General features: G+C 39.7%; 1 protein-coding gene across 1 annotated transcript in view; it reads right to left on the bottom strand.

Annotated features, from left to right (window-relative positions):
* Window positions 1-3,357: 3,357 nt before the first annotated feature.
* The window catches only part of TTC23L (tetratricopeptide repeat domain 23 like), a 52,553-nt gene continuing 34,250 nt past the window's right edge, over window positions 3,358-21,660 (bottom strand). Inside the window, exons 9-12 of the mRNA XM_081825987.1 lie at window positions 21,392-21,519; window positions 14,382-14,464; window positions 6,973-7,079; window positions 3,358-5,000 (exon numbers count right to left, since the gene is read on the bottom strand). Of these exons, the coding sequence (XP_081682113.1) occupies window positions 6,998-7,079; window positions 14,382-14,464; window positions 21,392-21,519 (293 nt within the window). The 3' untranslated portion in view covers window positions 3,358-5,000; window positions 6,973-6,997. The remainder of the gene's footprint in view (window positions 5,001-6,972; window positions 7,080-14,381; window positions 14,465-21,391; window positions 21,520-21,660) is intronic.

Below are 21,660 nucleotides of genomic sequence, written 5' to 3'. Positions count from 1 at the left end.
CGGCTGGCACAAAAAGAGTTAGAGTTTTGTAAAGTATAGTATATGTTCAAGAAGGAAATGAATGACTCTACTAAATGTTGTGTAAATTTTTTTTTAGATAAACATCAAAAACAACAAATATAAAATGTAATTATGAAAATATTTAATCAGTTTCAAGGACTATAATTTTCCTTTAAAATAGGGCAGTTATTTTTGGGTTTTGTTCACTGGTATGTCCTGTACCTAGAACAATGCCTAGTATGTAACACATTCAGTAAATATTTGTTAGATGAAAGAACCTCCATTTCAGATTATCTTTTAGCATCTTATTAGTCACTATAATTTCAGTTATTTAGCTTTGAATTGATTTTGGTCTAATGTATTTTTTGAAAGTTAGACCTGTAAGGATTTAAAATATATATTGGTTTAATAGGGAAAGATTGACTTTTTGCACATTTAAGACCATTTTAGTTGCACATATCTTTAGCTGTTTAGAATTCATAAGCTAATGAATGTAATTCTCCATCAGTCTAACAGGAAGCTACCGATTTAACACAGAATTTCCTATTCAGTGTGTTCTCTTGGACCTAGGAATTACTAGTTTAACTTTGTTCAAATTCCTATGACAGTCCGCTAGGGGGAGTGCTTTCTCAGGCCAACCAGACGCACTGGTGACTACAAATTCAAGTGTCACACACAGAAAAATAGAATCTTATTTTTCAGACCTTTAGTTTTTTGCCTTTTTGAAGTTTATCTCATTTTCTCATTAAATTGAGCTTATTACGGGAATGGGTAGTTAATCTTTTTCTCCATTTTTAATGTTTTTCCCTGTTTGATGATGGTGTGTTTCCACCTGGATTGATGAAATGATTTAAAAAGCAAAATAAAATGATTTTTAAAATTCTGCTTTTCTAATAAAAATAAATCTTGTAACACAATCACTTTTATAAGGAGCCACCGAGTTTCTACGGTGCATCAAGTAGTGCTGTTAAGAATTCATTACAGTTCCTGAAAGGGCAGCGTGTAGCATTCGTAACAGCTTAGGCTGGGGAGTTTTTCGGAACAGTGTACTCCCTTCTTCTGTTCCCTGTCTTCACACCGACTTCCCCTTGTCCCCACCCAAAACAAAATCTCCTGGGTCCTGAGGAATTGGGGAGATGGTCTGGTTTTTCTCTCCTACTTCTGGCGTAGGTAGTATTTGCACACACAGGTTGGGTTACGCGCACAGCCCGTGCAGAGGGCAGCTGTCACGTGGGTCTCCCGCATGGGAGTGACAGCGCCCCATCAGAAAGGCCACAGGCCGCTGTTCCATGGGCTTGTGCTATCCATATCGCAGTCCCCACCAGAGATTTCCATGATGAGGAGAGTAAATGTTTAAAGTAGGTTTTACTTTTGAAATTAATAGCTCATTGATCAATCCAACAGATGATAGTAGTGGCTGTCCTTGGCAGAACGAGAGGCTGTGTGAAACGATTAAAGTCCGTCAGAGTAGTTCCCCGTGCTTGCATGGAAAACACACAAGAGTCTAGTGAGGCTTGTAGCCTGTACGTTTGGGCTTGACCCCTATAGGGTCTTGCTTCCTGCCATTTTGTCCAAGGATTTCTGGTTGCTTGTTACTGACTGGATTAGGACAGTCTCACCTCTGGAATATTGTCAAGTTTGCCTTACATAGGCCTTTTGTGGGAACTGGTGGGTGAGCTACTAAAACAGAGAAGTGGGGCTTCACTGACCTAAAGGAATAGGCTGCATAAACTGTTTGCATGCTTGCTGATAAATGTTTATTAAAATCTGTATGTGGGACAGTTTGATCTGGGCTTGATTTTTTTTTCCTTGTCTGATTTGGCATAGAGATTGTAGGAAAATAGCTAACCCTCATCCACCTCAAAAATTTCAGTGCCTGTTAGCTAATTATTTTTTCTTTTTTTATTATTATGTTATGTTAATCACCATACATTACTTCATTAGTTTTTGATGTAGTGTTCCATGATTGTTTGTGCATAACACCCAGTGCTCCATGCAGAACGTGCCCTCTTTAATACCCATCACCAGGCTAACCCATCCTCCCACACCCCTCCCCTCTAGAACCCTCAGTTTGTTTATCAGAGTCCATCGTCTCTCATGGTTCGTCTCCCCCTCCGATTCCCCCCCTTCATTCTTCCCCTCCTGCTATCTTCTTTTTTTTTTTTTTTTAACATATAATGTATTATTTGTTTCAGAGGTACAGGTCTGTGATTCAACAGTCTTACACAATTCACAGCACTCACCATAGCACATACCCTCCCCAATGTCTATCACCCAGCCACCCCATCCCTCCCACCCCCCACCACTCCAGCAACCCTCAGTTTGTTTCCTGAGATTAAGAATTCCTCATATCAGGGGTGCCTGGGTGGCTCAGATGGTTAAGAGTCTGCCTTCAGCTCAGGTCATGATCCCGGGGTCCTAGGATCGAGCCCCACATTGGGCTCCTGGCTCAGCGAGGAGCATGCTTCTCCCTCTCCCTCTGCCTCTCTCCCTGTTCATGCTCTCTCTCTCTCTCTGTATCTCTGTGTCTCAAATGAATAAATAAAATCTTTAAAAAAAAAAAAATTCCTCATATCAGTGAGGTCATTTGATACATGTCTTTCTCTGATTGACTTATTTCGCTCAGTATGATACCCTCCAGTTCCATCCACGTCATTGCAAATGGCACAATTTCATTCCTTTTGATGGCTGCATAATATTCCATTGTATATATATACCACATCTTCTTTATCCATTCATCTGTCAATGGACATCTTGGCTCTTTGCACAGTTTGGCTATGGTGGACATTGCTGCTATAAACATCGGGATGCACATACCCCTTCGGATCCCTACATTTGTATCTTTGGGGTAAATACCCAGTAGTGCAATTGCTGGATTGTATGGTAGCTCTATTTTCAACTTTTTGAGGAACCTCCATACTGTTTTCCAGAGTGGCTGCACCAGCTTGCATTCCCAGCACCTGTTAGCTAATTTAAAAAGAATCTGAAGGTTGTGAATGACCTTACGCAGATCTGTTAGAAACATCAAGTGTTTGATTGGGGTGGATTACCCAGATTGCTGGTTCCCAATGAATGAATTTAGAAAGTGGCTTAGTTCTCATCCAGAGTTTTCCAAAAGAGAATGCAAGTTTATATTCAGTTTTACTGAGTTGACTATTTCCAAGGTGGTTTCTTAAAACTTGGGGATTTCACAAAATACTAAAATTTGAAAACTTTTAGAACCGACATAAGTAACAATATTTTCTCAGGTATGAGGATATTTAAACCATAGCCACCATTCATTATCACCACCGTTTCATTAAACAATTTAACATCAAAATTTCACAAAATGGACTACTAGCAACTTTACACTGACAATAAACACTGGGAATATTTAAGTGTTTAAAACTAATTTCAAATGCAATAGAAGGATCACACCAATAACGTTTTGCAATGTTACACTTTATGCTATTGTTTTATTGATACAGGTTTGTCAGTCTGGAGATCTTAAGACGTTTGGGGTCCCCCAAAATAATTTTAGTGTTATGCAAAATGGAGTCCAAATGGCCACTTCTGTCTAGTACTTTTGTTTTTTATCACAGTCATTGTTGAAAACCCGTTTTCATCTGGATATGTGAAAATGGAAGCAACTCTTCTGAGGCTACTTTAGTCAATTCAGAATATTCTGCGTAAGAACAGCAGGCCTATCTCCAGACAGGGCTAAAATTAGCAAGGACAGACTGGGTGACCAGTTCACAAGCACTGCAGTAAAGGTCAGTGGGATACAGCTGCCTTCAAGCAGGGCTGCAATCTGAGACTTTAGCCCTGAGTGCCAAACTGAAAGCTCTCTGGGAATTAGCGAGGGGAGAACATAGCTGCAGGACGGAGACTACCAGTCTGTAGACAAGCCATTGGATTAACTGGTATTATGTACTTAAGCCAAAGCAGCACACTACTCACCACTATACATTGCTTGGGTACTGGTTCATCATTAGGTTTTACAGACTGAACAAAGGACAGATAAAAAATAATTTTTTGAATGAAGAACCAATTCTTATAAGCACTGAGTGAAGTAGAGATGTTGTTAGAAGACACTTGGATCCCAAAGACAGTCTTTGAGCTCCATTAAATCTGCTAACCCAACTGAGAACTGATGAAAAGGGAAAATAAAAGTTTCTTATAAACTCACAGGGATCTGATTGTTCTCCCTGAGTACCTTGAAGAAGGCAGTAAGGAATTTAATTTGAGATTGCCAATTTCTTTTCCTAGATACACATTTGTTCAGGGGGTAAGGATTTTTTTTTTTTTTAAACCTTGGTGAACATTCCTTCCATAAAACAAGCCTTCTTAATCCAATTTGGGTTGAGGGCAGCCTAGTGGGATAGAAGGTATAATCATCTATGATTCAGGAAGTCAGCTTTATAATCGCCAGGCTGACCTTGAACAAATCAACCTCTCTTGTCCCTTGTTTCTTCATTTATAATAAGAATCAAAAAGCCCTCTCTGACTCTTAACATGGCATGAAACCAGGGCAAATGTTTTCGGAAGATCAAATGTTTCTTCACAAGGCAGTTTTAGTGACCTGAAACAGGATATGACTAAAAGTACTTCCAAATAGTATATTAAAAGTCACCAATAAACTACTTAGATATTGCAGAATCTTCTTTAAAAACCAGAACTGAAAAAAATTAGTTATAAAAGGGAAATAAGAAAGGTATTGGAGTCCCAGTCACTAAAAAACTAAAAGCGTCGGTCTAAAAAAGATTTCTGACCCCCCCTCTCCACCCCAAGTTACCAATCAGGATCCTGCTTTCTAATGGCCCCTGGGTATTTTACCTGTAATGGTGCTGCTCAGTAGACCTTTTTTTTTTTTCTTTACAGTCCTTAATTCTGCCTTTGACCTGCCATTGCTATCAGTGTTGATAAATCTATCTTGTGATCCAGAATTTTTGTTATCAACAGGTTGGCTTTATTGTTGGCTATCTTGTATGGAGGTTTTCTCTTTACTGATAACAGAAGACCTAAAGGGAAGGAGAAAACCATTTGTGTATTTTTCTTTGTTCTTGCCATCTCGTCCAGCTCCAAATCACTGCTTTATTAAGCTAGAAGGCTGGACTGAGTCTGAGGCAACTATTTCACCATGTGCCCATACCCCTAAAATATTGACTCTTGTAATAGGCCTCTAAAATGATTCTAGAGTCTTGGTTTTTCTCCCTAAAGAGGAGGGAGCTCTTCCTTCGATTCAGATGGCAGCCAAGGATGTCTTAGATACCTGGATTGCTTTTAATCACAGCTGAAAAAATTGGTCAAATTTAGGGTCTTTTATATTGTTCATAATTTTCAGGTGGTCTGTTCTCATGAACACACAGATTTTAGAGCCCAGAGGCCCTGTTAAGTGCTACAAAGAGGATCTATCTTCCCAAATTTCCAGCCATTAAGATTCCCATACTCTGATTTCCTAATACTGGAGAAGTTGGGCTGGAGTTAGAAGTAATCTGGTCCAAAAGAAATCTGGTCCAGAAACCTGGTTTCTATTAAGTGTTCTTCAGTCATCTCCTATTTAGACCTCAAGCCTGCAAAGTGTGGTTTTCATAGCCCCTATTTGCCTGAAAAAAAAGCATTTGTTCCACAGAAACATGAGATACAAAATTTTATGAGACTTTCCTTCTATGCAAGTTCCACTAAAGACAGATTCATTCTCTACTACTGACTGCATAAAACACAGAACGCTATCTGGCACTTTAACTTCCTTCTCAGTAAACCAAGAGATAATGTGATTTCAAATCTGTAGAAGAAATAGGCGCAAATTAAGTCAATGGCCCAGGGTCTCATAAACTCAGAGGTGGGCAGAAATCTGAGGGACCTCTGCTAGTGATAGTAACCAGAAATCTGCCTGGGCCTGCTACCCTCCTGCCACAGGTGGCAGGATTCCCCTGGCCTGAAATCTCCAGGTCACTGAAAGGACACTGATTTCCATCCACAGTGTATACATTATCTTCTTTGGGTTTAAGTAACTGTGTCAGACTGTCTGTTTCCAAGGGCTGATAAGCTCCAGCTCGCTTTCGGGATGTTAACCAGCAAAATGTTTTCCATGCCAGCTTGGTGGTAGCTTTTCACCAACAATAGTTACCAACCTTCTCCTTTTGCTTCATGCACCAATGTTGTAACTAGAAGGTAATAAACTCAAAGCCCAGGCTTCAGTAAAAATAAAAATAGCTATTATTTGTTACATACTGTAACATACGAATACTGTGGGGCGGGGCACCCTGCTAACCACTTTACATACATTTTATTTTCATTACGACACTGAGAGACAGGTACATTCTCATCTCCATTCTGTGGATGAGGACACCAGGATTACCTGCAGCTAGAAAGTGGTGGTTCTGGGGTCTGAACCCAGGCTCGTCTATCTCCGGAGCTAACTCTCAACCACCATGAATCATAAAGAAAAATTAGTTCATAGGGATGTACTGAAGTCATGTTTCTGCCATCAGATAAAATAGTTCATTGGTGAGGTATTCGTGTTCACAGACTTTATTATGTCCTGAAGTGGGGCCCAAATTCTTCACCAAACTACAAAAGCATTCTTGTACCCTCAGTTCAAGCATGTGCTACACCCCTTGCTTTAAAATAAAACCAAATCTTAGATGGTTTCTCTACTTTGGTTCTAAAGACTGTGTTTTATTTGCCAAAATTTAAGTCACTGACCATTTCAAAAAGAATTCAGGTATATATGAATACAGTGTTTTTTTTTTTTAATTAATTTGTTCTCAACATGCCAAATAGGGAAGTTTAGTATATTAAAAGTTCTGAGAAGTCTGGGAAATGAACGTGTGTCACTTTGTTTACCCTAGTTTGTTTTTGCCTAAACTGATCTGCCTCTGGAGCCTTTCTCCCTCCTCCTCATAGTCAGTGCCACATCCCTTGCAATCAGCAACCCCTGCAGTACCCTCTAGGAAATGCTACCTTGTACAGCAGCCATAAAGAACTTACCATTGCTTCGATACACTGTCCTCTGTCATGCCTCAGGGCCTTTGCATATACAGTTCCTTCTTCCCGGAATGGTTTCTCTTCTCCACCTGGATGAACTGTTACTCGCCCTTCAAGAAACAACTCAGATGTAACCCTCTCAGTGAAGTCTTTAACCAGCTTTCTTAGATTGTCTCTCCACTCGCACTGCACTGAGATTTCTACTACAGGACTCACTCATATTTTCATTATTTTTTCATGGTTGCCTCTCCCACTCAAGAGTAACGACCGTGTTTTATTTATCTTTATTAGCGCCCACATCTCTAACCACACCTCGCGCTTAGTAGGTGCTCACGAGATGTTTGTTGAAGGAATGAATGAAGATGAGGAAACAGACTCAGAATGTTTAGGCAACCAGAGGTCACGTAGCTATTTCATAGCAGAGTTGGGCCTCACACATGAGGTGCCTTCACTCAATGTATCCTGCTCTTGTCGCTGTACCCGAATAGCAAATCTGTGACAGCGGGTCAGCCATCCCCCCACACCCATACCCCGGGACAATACTAGTAAATCAGCTCCACCAAACCCAGGCTTTTGCTCTGGAACATCAAGCATCGCTCTAGGAAACCACTAACAGAGTGGGCCCATGAGATGAAAAATATTCGATCTCCTTGCCCTCTTCCAAACTATGTCCTCCTAACAATGCATTTTTGTGGATGTGGCAGAAGGCTGTAGATTGTAGAATTCCTCTCCTGCTTTGCTACAGACAAGGTACCGCGAACTACCTCTCTGTCACTGAGCACCCTCTGTTCCTCCTCAGGGAGGCCCCAAGGTGAGCAGCTAAAGGCTCCCTTCCCCATCTGCCCCAGTGCCTCCAGCTTTTCCTAGTAGCCTGCCTTGAACAAGCCGCTGCCCCTTGGCACCAGGATGCAAGAGCACATTTGCCTCCCACCCACTCATACACCAAGGTTTGCCCAAATATTTTCCCCCCGTATTTTATAGAGGCAGTGTTGGAATATTTACTGGTAAATGCTGGGAAAAGAACAGGAACGCCGCAGCCGGGAAACCAGCTGATGGAGCATAAAGTTCATCACGAAGGTCTTGCCCAAGGCTGGTTTGGCCAACAGCACATCACCTATGCTCTGCCTTGCTGCACTGCTCTCTGGAGATACTCTCCCCAAATCCTATTTTCCTCGGCTTTCCCTCCCTAGCCCCTCAGCCCAGAAGAGGCTGTTCTGTTCTGTTCACATGACCAAGAGGACCACAGACCACTAATCGATCAGTGGGCATTCCTTCTTTCCCCTCTTGTGAAGAGAGAAGGATGATTCTCCCTGCTCCTTCTGCTGGCTTCTACATCTTAAGACCCTCCAAAAGTAATACCGAAATAGCTTTTTGGCATGCGGCTGTCCTAGAAACATTTAAAAATAACAAAAATGAAGTTGATGCACCATACTCTCATCCTTCCTATATGTCTGGATGACTAGCTGGAGTTGTAAAAGTAGCTAGTATTTATTGACTATTTATTTATTGAGCTAGTATTTATTTACCATAAGCCAGATACTGTGCTAAGTGTGTTATGTAAAAATCTCATTTGTTCTTCCTTATGTTTCCATATTATAGATACTATTCTACTCCTCATTAGAGGAAACTGAGGCTTAGGATAACTTGCCTAATGACACATAGAAAATGGCAGAGCCTGGATTCCACAGGCCCATCTGACTCTAAAGTCCATGACCTTGACTGTTACATTCTTGTAACCATTAGAACTGTCCAGTATTGGAAAGGGCCACTTTGACAGGTAATGAGTGAGTTCCTGATTTGGAGAGGTGTTTAATCAGCTATCTGGATTACTGCAGTAATCTCAGAAATCTGTTCTACCAATATAGCTTGGTCTAATCACACTGGTGATTCTCTATTTGCCAGCACAGTGGCTTCTTATTAGTCCTCATTCTCTTATCATCATCATCATCATCATCCATCACCTCTAATTAGCACATACTCTGTCAGGCCTCTTTCTGAGCAGTTTTATTTACATTAATGTATTTAGTCACATTTTATAGATTTTTATAGGTAAGGAAACTGAGAAGTAAAGTGACTTACTTGTCCAGGGTCAGACAACCAATAAATAACAGAGCTGGGATTATGGCCCAGGCATCTGACTGTAGTCCATTCTCTTAACACTACATTATATTGTCTCTTAATATTTGACACACATGCCATACTCTTTAAAAACTTATCTTTCTTATTATCACAGGTATAATACATATTTGTTGTAAAGAAAAAAAGTCAAATAGCACAAACATATAATACAGAAGTTGAAAGTCCCCCATAATCCTATGTCCAGAGATAATTACTGTTACCTTTACTAACTATACATTTATATATATTTATTGGTTATGCTACATATAATACTCATTAATATGTATTTTTCATGTTTTTACCCTTAATAATGTATCTGTAGTATTTTTCTATAACTCTTCAAAGCTCCACTTCATGTTTTTGAATGACCATATTATATGATCATAAACATGGACCTCATTATATTGACCATAAACATGTACCGGTGTTTCTACTGGTGGACATTTGAGTTTTTTCTACTGTTTTGCTATCATTAAAAAAATCTAGGGGCACCTGGATGGCTCAGTCGGTTAAGCCTGTGACTCTTGATTTTGGCTCAAGGCATGATCTTAGGTTCCTGAGATGGAGCACCGTGTCAGGCTCCCTGCTCAGCATGGAGTCTGCTTGTCCCTCTCTCTGCTCATCCCCCCCTCTCGCCCATGCTCTAAATAAATAAATAAATAAATAAAATCTTAAAAATAAAATTTACAAGGACAGAAGGCCCTCCTTCTGCATGACCCCCAAATAATACAATAATAGTAATTACAATAACTAACATTTCACAGCTTACTATGTGCCATACATTAAGTAAAGCATTTAAAATAGAGTGCTCTTATTATTCACATTTTTAAGATTATTTCTTTTAATTTTTTTAAGTCAACTCCACTCCCAACATGGGACTCAAACTCACAACCCCAAAATCAAGAGTCATATGCTCTGCCAACTGAGCCAGCCAGGCGCCTCTTCACAGTTTTTTCAGATGAAGAACGGAAGACACAGGAAGTCTCACTGCAAATAGGAAAGCTCAAATTTAAGCCCTATTTTGATTCCAAATCACATTGCATATATTATCTCTAAAATCAGTGTAAGTGTTCTCTCCGAGCCCTTTCATTTGACATATACATATTCCATGGGTTTCGTATCCATTCCCTTCACTTCAGAATCTATCTCCTTGAGCTCCTGGACCATTCAGCCTACTAGATATTGCCAAGTGGACGCATTGTGGGTACCTCAAACTTAACACATCCAAAATAGAAATTATCATCTTCCTCAGGCCCTCTAGACATCCTCCAGGATGATCTCCACTTGTCAACACTATTTCATTTAGTGGCATTGCCATTCATCCAATTGTCCAAGCTAGAAACTTCAAAGCCTCCTGTGACTCCTGCCTCCATCACATCTCCCATCTAATTGGTGCTAAGGTCTTTTTAGAATAGATCACAAATTGTTTCTCAATCCATCCTCTCCACCTTCCTCCTACTATGGCTTTAGATAATTAAGGCTCCCAATACCTCCCCCTTGGACTGTTGTATCTGCCTCCTAACTGATCTCCCTACTTCTAAAATCTCCCTAGGTCCCAACTATCCTTCCATTGAGTTAATGTTGTAGAGCCAATAATTGATTATGTCATATCTGGCTTAAATCCTTCTGATTACTAAATAAGTTCTAAACACCTTAGCATGGCACATAAAACATCACAAAACCTGACCCTAATTTATCTTTCCAAACTCATCTCCAGCATGTTCTTACTCGTGTACCTTAAAACACAACCACCCTCGGTCACTTGTATTTCCTCAGAAATATCAAATATCTCCATGCCACTGTGCTTTTGTTCCTGCTACCAGAAATGCCCTCCTCTGGCTTCTCTGCTACCTGCTGATATTTTATTTTCCTTTGAAGACCCAGCAACCTGCCCCCAGTGTACACACAGTTTCCACCCATATTTCAATGTATTACTTGTCCTCTTTGTTTACATTTCTATTAATGCTTTACTACAGACTAGTCATCTAGTCACGTGTCTGTTTCTCTGAAAGGACTCTATCTTAAACATATTAGTATTTTTAGTGCCTAGAAGGAGCTTGATATGTAAATAATTAAAACTGAAGTACATTTGTGATTTAGGTAAAAGTTTACTCCCAAATCTGAGATGTTCTGTGCCTTTTCAATACACTAAAATCTTAACTTGAGGATTGCAATTACCATTTAAACTTAGAATTAACTCCTGCTTCAAGGGGCCATTTCTGCTTTCACTTCTTTGCAGAGGCTTTAAAAGCCAAGAATTTGGGCTCCTGGCAGTGAACATCCAGTGGATGTTGTCATGGGGTTTCCGGAGGAGGTGGGGTAGAAAGCACAAGAGCACATCGGAAAACTCGCAATGTTCCAGGCCATGTGGGATTGATTATTCCAGCGAGATGCTCAAGCAAAGAGAACAATTTTTGTACTGGGGTTTTTTTTGACATCTGGGCTTTGGCAGCTACTCCTATGGCTTTGCTCAGCAGTTCTTGGGGAATGAGATATGGGCTTGTTTCAGTGGAAGAAAAACCTCTACTGATTCAACTTCTCCTACAGCAGAACCCTTCAAAAGACTCTTCCTCTTACATGGATTTTCTTGCCAGGTCCCGGTCTCACTGCCATTTACAGAGAGAGCCAGTCTCCATGCACCTAAAGAAATTCATACCACCTGGGGTCTGAATGAGGTTAGACCAACCCCTCCTCATTTCTTCTTCTCCTATGGTTCTTTTCAAACCACAGACAAGGAACAAGGAACAGTGAAAGACTGGAAGGAAAACCTCAGGCTACTGAGGAAATAGATTCACTCCAGCTACTTTGAAATTTCTCTTGTTAAATACAAGCTGAGTGGAACTTTAGCTCCAGTTTTGAGGGAGAAGGGGGAGGGAAGGCTGTTTTGCAAATATTGACTGAGCACGTACTCTGCCAGGCACCGTCCTATGCATTATTTTATTTAAAACACACAACAACTTCATGTGGTATACTATTATCTGTATTTTAATGATGGAGAAACCAAGGTTCAAGGAGGTTAAATGATTTCCCCCAGGCCACTTACTTAGTACATGGCAGAGGCAGGTTAAGCTGACAGGGATGAATCCAGTAATATATACTCTTTACTCATTACTTGTAAAATAAAATAGTAATAGTTGCATTACATACAAAAGCTTCTCATTTAAACATTCAGACCTATTACCTCCAGCATCTCAGAAAGATTATCATTATTGTTATCATTATTATTATTATTCCAACATCCACTGAGCATTTAAGACCTGCCAGAACTTGATCTAAGTATGCTGTATTATACATAATCTTATTCTCAGAAAAACCACCTTTTGAGCAAGGTACTATTATTTTCTTAATAAATAAATAGAGGCCGAGAAAGCTTGAATAACTTTACCCAGGTCAGAGAGCTGAGGTTGGAGCCCAAGTTTTAAATCCAAACAGTCTGCCTTCAGAGCGTAAGCTACACTGCCTACAAAGAGCACATTCTGGTGGTAGATTTCAAAATCCCAGCTCTGCCTCTTCCTGGGTAAATACCAGTCCTCATTTCTCCATATGTAAAACGCACCTCTGGAGACTTACCTGCTAACCAAGTGTCTCCATATGTATTCTCAAATTCATCAAAGTCAGAATCCTTATTCCATAGTAAAAAGAAGTGCATTTTTGAAATATGATAGATGTGGGTTCAAATCTTACTACACTTACCAGCTAGGTGATTTCAAACAAGATACTCAAACTTTCCATCACCTGAACATGGGAGATAAAAACACCTACCTAATAGGATTATTTATGGGTTAGAAATAGTATATATATATTTTACAATGCCAGGGGATTGGAAGGAGTTCTATAGTATACCTATGATTTTATTATGGGGACACCCAGGTGGCTCAGTCTTAAGCATCCGACTCTTGATTTCAGCTCAGGTCATGATCTCAGGGTTGTGAGATCAAGCCCCAAGTCAGGCTCTGTGCTGGGTGTAGAGCCCCCTTGGGATTCTCTCTCTCCCTCTGCCCCTTCCCCCTCCTAAAAAAAAAAAAATTATACTACATATATATATATATTTTGTTTTTCTGAAAGTTCATTTCTGAACTTTATATATTTAACTATATATATAACTATGTATTTTCTGAAAGTTCATTTCTGAAATGAACTATACATATATACACACATAACTATATATATACACATATATAGTTATGGTTCTTGACCAGGAAAATGTATTTGCATACCCATTAGCAGGTAGAGGACAAAGTTTCCCGTACACCATCCTCACATGGGCATTACTAGAGAGGCTAGAGAGCCCTCTTCTGGGTACTGATACAGCAGGACACAGTCTTCTATTGGGCCTCGTTGAGGTGTGGCTCTGACTCAGGTGGGTGGGGATAGGATGCACTGAATGTGTTCTCTCTGCTCATCTTGTCCCTCACCTGTCCAGCCTGGTGAGAAACGTACCCATTGTGAGCCACCTCCGGTAAACTACAGTCAGGGTCCTGACTCTCGCTCCATAACACTGCCCCTCCTTATTAGAGGGCTCTAAGGGAAAAGCACATGGCCTTTAGAGTCACACTTGCTTAGGCCCAAACCTCTAAGACTAAGTGAATTTAGGCACGTTCCTTTGCAGAACATTGGGCTCCCTTCCGTCAAATGAGAGCTATCATCCTAGGGATTTGTGAGGATTAAGTACTTCATGACTTCATGACTAGGATCTAGCTCAGTTGTAGGCACTTACACCCAACAAATTTTAATCTGTCTTTGAAGAGAATAGCTCAAGGTCAACATCACTGTGAGATGAACAAAAAGCAATGATATGCCAAATAAAGAAAGGGACAAGTCTGCACAAAACACTCTTTTATTACTAACTCTGGAGATAATTAAATCTACCCCCTCCCCCACCAAAATACTTGCCTTATATCGAAGGACCTAGATTTTGTATGTTCAGCAAGAAAAAACAAGTTTAATGTATTCGTTTACTTTGTATAAGTCCATATTGGATCTGTCACAAGTTGTCAGCTGAGATACTACCTTGTAGGATTTGGTTCCAATGCTCAGCATTGAAAGAGATCTTATAAATAGTAAGTTTTACTGCAGCAGACCCCCATAACATTGGTTTCTGAGGCACTACTAGAAATCAACTAGTTACTTCCAAAGGATTTGGCCAAATCCATAGTATAGGTTGGCATTCTGCCTTACTAGCAAGAATAACAAAGGTGATCATCGTTGGTGAATGAATCTGGGCAAGGCCATGTTATCCACATATCCACATATCCACACAGATGACATGGTTGATGATCAGAGCCAGAACTCACCTCTGCAATAGGTTAAGGAGGTCTCTTGTGTCTCTGCTTTTACTGTGCTCACTTCCGTATAAAAGGATTTGAATCATCAGACACTATAGGTAAGTTGAGAAACACAGCAAGGTAAAGAGAATCAGATGGCAAGCAGCTTCATAATAAACCAAACTCGAGAGCAGTAGTGGAATGGAGCTATCATGAGTTTACATTTCAAATTTCTGCACTGCATCTCCTCCTGGTTCCCAGCCACGGAGGACAAGGAGCCTGAACTGAAGGCTCTGAACACTCCCATGTTCTATGTGTATCATTCCCCTTCACTGCACCTACCACTGCCCTATGTGGCTACAGATCCCCAAAGTAACAGGGCCAAAACATGGCTGCAATAGTGGTTTCCATGAAGATTTTCCAAATAGCTATGACCAAATGGATGGACATAAATGAAATCTGTGTGTGGGTCCTAAATTTGCAGTTCATTCTCATGCTGTATCACTTTACTCTTAGGCAGTTTTCCATTTAAAATTTTATTGCTGACCTCTCTTTCCAATCAAGATGGAATAATAGGGATCAGATTTACCCTTGCACTTGAAACAGCCAGAAAAAGAAAAAGTAAACAAAATATATGAAACTATCTTCAAGACACTGAACATCAGCCAACAAAGAACAGTGGTCCCTAAGAGAGGGCAACAAGTGAGATAAATCCTATGACTGCCCCCAGATTATTGCTTTGAGAGCATTTCCAGGCCATGATGCAGGGAAAGGAACAAAGTGAAGCTCAGCAGACTCCCTGAATTGAGGATAAGGAGCTGGGAGTCCCAGGAGGCTCTCAGAGCAGAGTAAAAAAGAGACAGCTGCACAGAAAAAGATCCAGGAATATTTGCAGTGGGTCCCCTTTAAATATTCAGCAGAGTATTGATTAGCACATCTAAAGCTGGGGAAAGAATCAGCTGACAGGGCTGGAAGGAACAGGGCTAGGTATAGTGCTTATTCCAACCAGCCAATCTGGAAAGCCTCATTTTTCATGGACCTTTGGGTGGTGTACTCAGAAGGCTTTTGCCTCAGTAATGGGGGAAATTTAGCCTTTGACTAAATGTTGTTCTAGTCTCATCTACTGAATCTTAAAAAGCAAGACCTAAAAGGACCAAACTATAATTGACTTCCAGAAAAAGTTCAAAAATACTTATAGGAATACAAAAATATCCAGCACCCAATAAGGTAAAATATACAAAGATAGCAAGGCATGTGTGATCCATATGAGAAAAATCAATCCCAAACTGATATAGATGTTAGAATTAGCAGAGAAGTATATTAAAACTGTTATTGTAACTTTAATCATGTATTAAAAAAATTAAGTGAGGACATGAAAAACACATTTTTTTAAAAGACCCAAATCAAACTTCTGGAGATGAAAATGTCTGAAAGGAACAATACACTGGATGGGACTAAGAGTTTGACATTGAAGAAAAAAAACCAGTGAACTTGAAGGCACAGGAATAGGAAGTATCCATAAAAAAAATCAGGGATTATAGCAGTAGGTACAGAAAAATAATTTTTATAATACCCAATACCCAAGCTTATAAAATCCAACATCTATTCCTGATTTAAAAACAAAAATTCCTTAGCAAACCAGGAGTAGAAGGGAATCTCCTCACCCTAAGAAGGTATCTATAAAAAAATCTACAGCTAACATCAAATCTGATTGATGAAAGACTAAATTATTTTCCCCTGCAAACAGGAATTAGACTAGGTTGCCTGTTCTCACCACTTCTATTCAACATTGTACTAGATGTTCTAGTCAATGTGATAAGAAATAAAAGGCATCAATCAGAATGAAAGAAGTAAAGCTTTATTTGTAGATGACATGATCATCTATGTAGAAAATCTGATGAATCTATAAACAGCTACTAGAAAAGTGAGTTTAGCAAATTTATGGGACACAAAATTATTATATTAAAAAAATCCCTTGTATTTCTATATACTAGCATCAACAATCAGAAATTGAAATTCATATGACACATTTAAAATACCATCAAAATATGAAGTCAGTATGAATAAAACTAAGAAAAGATGCACTAGATATGTACATTGAAAACTATAAAAAGTATTATTGGGAGAAAGTAAAGATCATCTACACAAATGGAGGAACACCATGTGCTCATGGGTAAGAAGCACAAGATTGTTAAAATGTTAATTCTCCCCAAGCTGATCTATACATTCAATGTAATCTCAATCTAAATCCCAGCACGTGTTTTTGGAGAAATTGATACAGTGATTCTAAAATTCCTGTGGAAATGCAAAGAACCTAGAATACTCAGAACAACACTGAAAAAGAAGAACAAAGGTGAAAAACTAACACTACCTGATTTCAAGACCTGTTTTAAAGCTACAATAATCAAGACAGCATGTTATTGGCATCAAGATAGAAAAACAGAGGGTGCCTGGCTGCCTCAGTTGGTAAAGCATGTGACTCTTAATCTCAGGAGCATGAATTGGGTGTGGAGCCTAGTTTTAAAAAAAGATAGAAAAACAGATCAGTGGAATAGAAAAGAATCCATAAATAAATCCACACACACACACACTGATTTTTGACAAAGGTGCAAAGATAATTCAGTAGAGAGAAGAATGTCTTTTCAAAAAATGGTGCTAGAACAACCAGATATCCATATGCAAAATTAATTAATTAATTAAACTGAGATCCAGCCCTAGTACCATATAGGAAAACTGACTCGAGTGGATCTAGACCTAAATGTTAAACCTAAAACTACCAAAAATCTAAAAGAAAACACAAGAGAAAAATCTTTGTGGCTTTGGTTAGACAAAGATTTCTTAGATAAAACATCAAAAGCACAATCCATAAAAGAACAAATTGATAAACTGGACTTCATTAAATTTTAAAACTTCTGCTCTTCACAAGATGTTTGTTAAGAATATGAAAAGGCAAACTGCAGACCAAGAGAGAATACTTCCAAATCATATATTTGTTAAAGAACTTGTATCTAAAGGTGCCTGGGTGGCTCAGCTGGTTAAGCGTCTGCTCTCAGCTCAGGTAATGATCCCAGGGTCCTGGGATGGAGCCCTGCATCGGGCTTTTTGCTCTGAGGGGAGCCTGCTTCTCCCTCCCCCTCTGCTGCTTCCCCTGCTTATGCTTTCTCTGTCAAATAAGTAAATAAAATCTTTTTTAAAAAAATAAAGAACTTGTATCTAGAATATATGAAGAACTTTCATTTTTTTCACTTTATAGCATCATTTATGGCATGAACTAGGAACATGTGTTTATACAAACACCCAACAATTGTACACCGGCAACTTTACAATTATCTTAAAGGAGTCATATACAAGTCTACAGGCACCATACACACCGTGGTTAGGATATATGAAGAACTTTTAAAAGAATCATAAGAAAGCAAACAACTAATGAAAAATGAGCAAAAGATTTGGATCTACACTTCACCCAAGAAGATAAAATGAGAAATAAGGACAAGGAAAGATGCTCAAGATAAATACAAATGAAAACCACAATGAGGGGCGCCTGGGTGGCTCAGTAGGTTGAGCATCTGACTTGTGATTTTAGTTCAGGTCATGACCTCATGGGTTGTGATACTGAGCCCTGTCTGGACTCCACATTCAGCGGGGATTCTGCTTGTAATTCTCTCTCTTTCTCTCTCTCTGCCCCTCCCCCCACTTGTGATCTCTCTATCTCTCTCTCACTCTAAAAGAAAGAAAGAAAGACAGGAACGAAGGAAGGAAAAGAAGGAAGGAAGGAAGGAAGGAAGGAAGGAAGGAAGTCTTAAAAACCACATACAATGAGATACCGCTACATACCTATTAGGGTGGCTACAATGAAAAGCCCTGGCCACACCAGCTACTGGCAAGGATGTGGAGGAACTGAATTCTCAGACCCTGCTGGTGGGAATATAGAACATGATGCAACCATTTTCCAAAATGTTGGCAGTTTCTTATAAAGGTAAACATACACCTATTATATTACATAGTGCTACCATTTCACTCCTCAGGATTGACCCAAGAGAAGAAAGTATATATCCATACAAAGACTTGTGCATGAGCACTCACAGCAGCTTTATCAATGATTAACCCAAACTGGAAACGGTCAAATGTTCATCATCAGGTGAATGGATAAAAAAAATCATGTTGTCCATGTAATGTAACATTCAGCAATAAAAGTAAACCATGATACACACAATAATATGGGTAAGTCCCAAAATAATTATGCTGAAAGAATGATTCAAAAATGTGTAACTATAGGATTCTACTTATATAAAATTTTTGAAAATGCTAATGTATCTTTAGTGACAAAGCAAACCAGTTATTGCCTGGGGGTGGGGGTGGGGGTGGGGGAGGGGTGGGATTGATTAATTACAAAGGGGACTGGGGAAACTTTTGGGGGTGACCGATATATTCATGACCTTGATTGTGGCAACGGTTTCACAGGTCAAGATATCAAAACTGATCAAACTGTGCACCTCAAAATGTGTGCAGTTTATTGTATGCAAATAAAAATTATTCCATCACAGGTTATAATTTTTAAGGTTTGTCTTTTCTTTATCTTCTCACCTCCACCCTACTGCATTTAACTTTGATTCCTTTTACATGAACATTGGACTGTCCAAGAAAAAAAGTCAGCCCAAAGTGTCACTCTCTTTATGCTCTATTCTGTCTGCCAAAGGGGTTTCCTCACAGCATCAACTTTTGCTGAGGTCTCTCGCCTTCGTTTTAGCTCCAGGAGTAGTTGCCAACCCCCAGAAGAGCATCTATTAACATCGGCAAATTCAGAAACCTCATGGCCAGCATCCCACTCATAGCAGATCCCCAGCATTGAGGAAGGAGTTCAAAGCTCAAAACAAGAGCCATACTGTCAGCATGCCCTTCTACACTTCCCCGCCTTTCTGGGCTGGGACACTGAAGCCGGGCCTAAAGCCCTCAGGATAAAAGCCGATAACCAAGATGCAGCCCCCACCTACCTTACAGAATCCTAAATCCCCAAGTTGACTCCCTATTCCAAATGGAGGAGGTGGCTATGGCTTCAGACAGCCACTAGCAAGTAATATCTAGAACGGGCTCTCCTTTCGTCTTGTGTAGAATATGGTAAGCCCTTATAACATGTATGCTGGGGCGGGTTTGTTTGTTTGTTTGTTTTCAGAAAAATTGTTTTCAATGATTTCTTTGATTACTGTTTCTCTTCCAAGTATTATCGTTCTTTAGGTGAATCTCTACTCTGCCTTCCATAGCGACTTTCTCATTATCTCTCTCTCTCTCTTCTCTCTGCATTCTAGGACAGATTTTCGAGTCTGTCACATAAATCTCTGATCCTTTAAATGGGCAGGGTATGACATCTCTAGAAGTATTAAAAATACAGATTCTAGACACACCTCTTAGAACTTGTGATTTAAATGTTTGAGGGGAGGCTCAGGACTGTGTCTTTTGTTAGTCTGTTTCATTTTTGTTTTGATTTTTATTGACACTGCTGCAATTTTAGATTTGGGAAATCTCACCATCACTGTGACATGTTAAGACAGTCTTCCCTATTTTCCATGCAGATTTGAATTCTATTGGATTTGTTGTTTCCTTGAAATCCCTTATTTCACTCTTAAATCTCATCTCATCTTTTGGCCTCAGACTGTCATCCTTTCATTGTAAAGTTTTCTCTCCTTATAGGTTTCTCTGCTCCCATCCCTATGTTCATGCTTCCCTCAAAGACACTCTTCTGAACCCTGCAACTTATTTTCTTAAGGTTTTCTTTTTCTCAGAATCTTCAAAATGAGGCCCCCTTTCTCCTGTTATTCACTGTCTTCATAACTTATTTTCTGATTCTGTTTAGTTAACCTGAAATGAGATAAAAATCTCTCCAGACATGATGTTTGCCAATGTACATGTACGGATTGCTTGGGACTCCACTCTCCTCACATGAGTACTGATTGGTCTTTACCAACTCTTCCTCTGACCTTGAACAAATTTAGATTCTATGTAGAGATATCCCTACTGATCTATCATGTCTTTAGCCTTGGTCTGTCAGTATGCTGACTAGCTGAACAACTGTTTGGTCACACCTCTTGCCAGATCCTACTACAAGATATGAACATCCAGGGACCTCTGAGCCCCCTGGAAGAGGAATCGGTATTTGGGTAAGAATGGTTTATAAAAGGTGTTCCTGATTCCGCCCAACCTTGGGTGCTTTCCTGATATTTGGCCACTGCCAGACCCAGATTCTAACATTGGGGTGTTACTCTTTTAAGACTCTGGTCCAGGCATTCACACAACAAAACTTTCTGTATCATATTCTCCTTTAGCACATCTAAGAAAGTGAATTTTCACTTTACTTAAAAAATAAAAAGGAATAGAGAAGGAAGGAAAAAAGAAGAAGGAAGGAAAGAAAGAGAGAGAGGTGAAAGGAAGCAGAAGGGAGGGGAGGGGTGGGAAAGAAAGGGAAAACAAACACACACACACACACACACACACACACACACACACACCCACATGCATCACTCCTCACATTGTGCTTACAGGCCCGGGAGAAAATGTAAAAAGCAGCCAGCATTTACCTTCCTTAACAGCTGAATTGCCTTCCTGAGCTCTCCTTTGGCAAAGCAGATCCTGCCCATGTTGTAAAAAGTTTCGGCCACCTTTTCACTACAATCACCATAGCTGATGACCTGAGACCTCAGGGCGGCCTTTAGCAGTCTGTAAGCCTCCTAGGGAATTAAAGAAAAGTGTATTGTAATCTTCCGGGCAATTCTGAGGGAGTATGCCAGTTCTAATCCATTAACTCTACGGAAGAGGCATTCTACGTCACACTGATGTAACCCACCTGGACCAGACGGTTGTGACATGTCACCTAAGTAATCTGTTTCTGTGAAGAGGTAACATTCCAAGCTTATGTTTAATAATAATAGTTAATTCATGCATGACCACTCTCTGAGAGAGGAACTATTATTATATTTATTTTACAGATGAAGGAATGGATCTTGCCCAAGATCACACTGTCTCTTGTTGATTTACCTGTTCAGATTTACCTGTTTTTCCCCATTTTGGACAAGCCATTTGCAGAATTCTTCAATGGTCGTCAGTGTTTCATAATCTGTTGGGCCCAATGTTGCTTGATACGCATTGATACTTTTTATAAAATATATCTCAACAGCATCTGCAAAAAAAAGGGGGAACATTTAAGGCAGGCCGCTAGCCTTTACAAGTAGCTAATACAGCTTTGGCTCAATTAGACATTTCATACTTAAAGTCATTGCCTGTTCTCATTCCAGGTCTCATAAGGACCCTCAGAAAGTCT

The sequence above is a fragment of the Leptonychotes weddellii genome, chromosome 7 (assembly GCF_054177405.1).
Source record: "Leptonychotes weddellii isolate Sample4059 chromosome 7, ASM5417740v2, whole genome shotgun sequence".
NCBI lineage: Eukaryota > Metazoa > Chordata > Mammalia > Carnivora > Phocidae > Leptonychotes > Leptonychotes weddellii.
The sequence above is the reverse complement of the archived record's forward strand: the minus strand, read 5'-3'. Positions and strand labels throughout refer to the sequence as shown.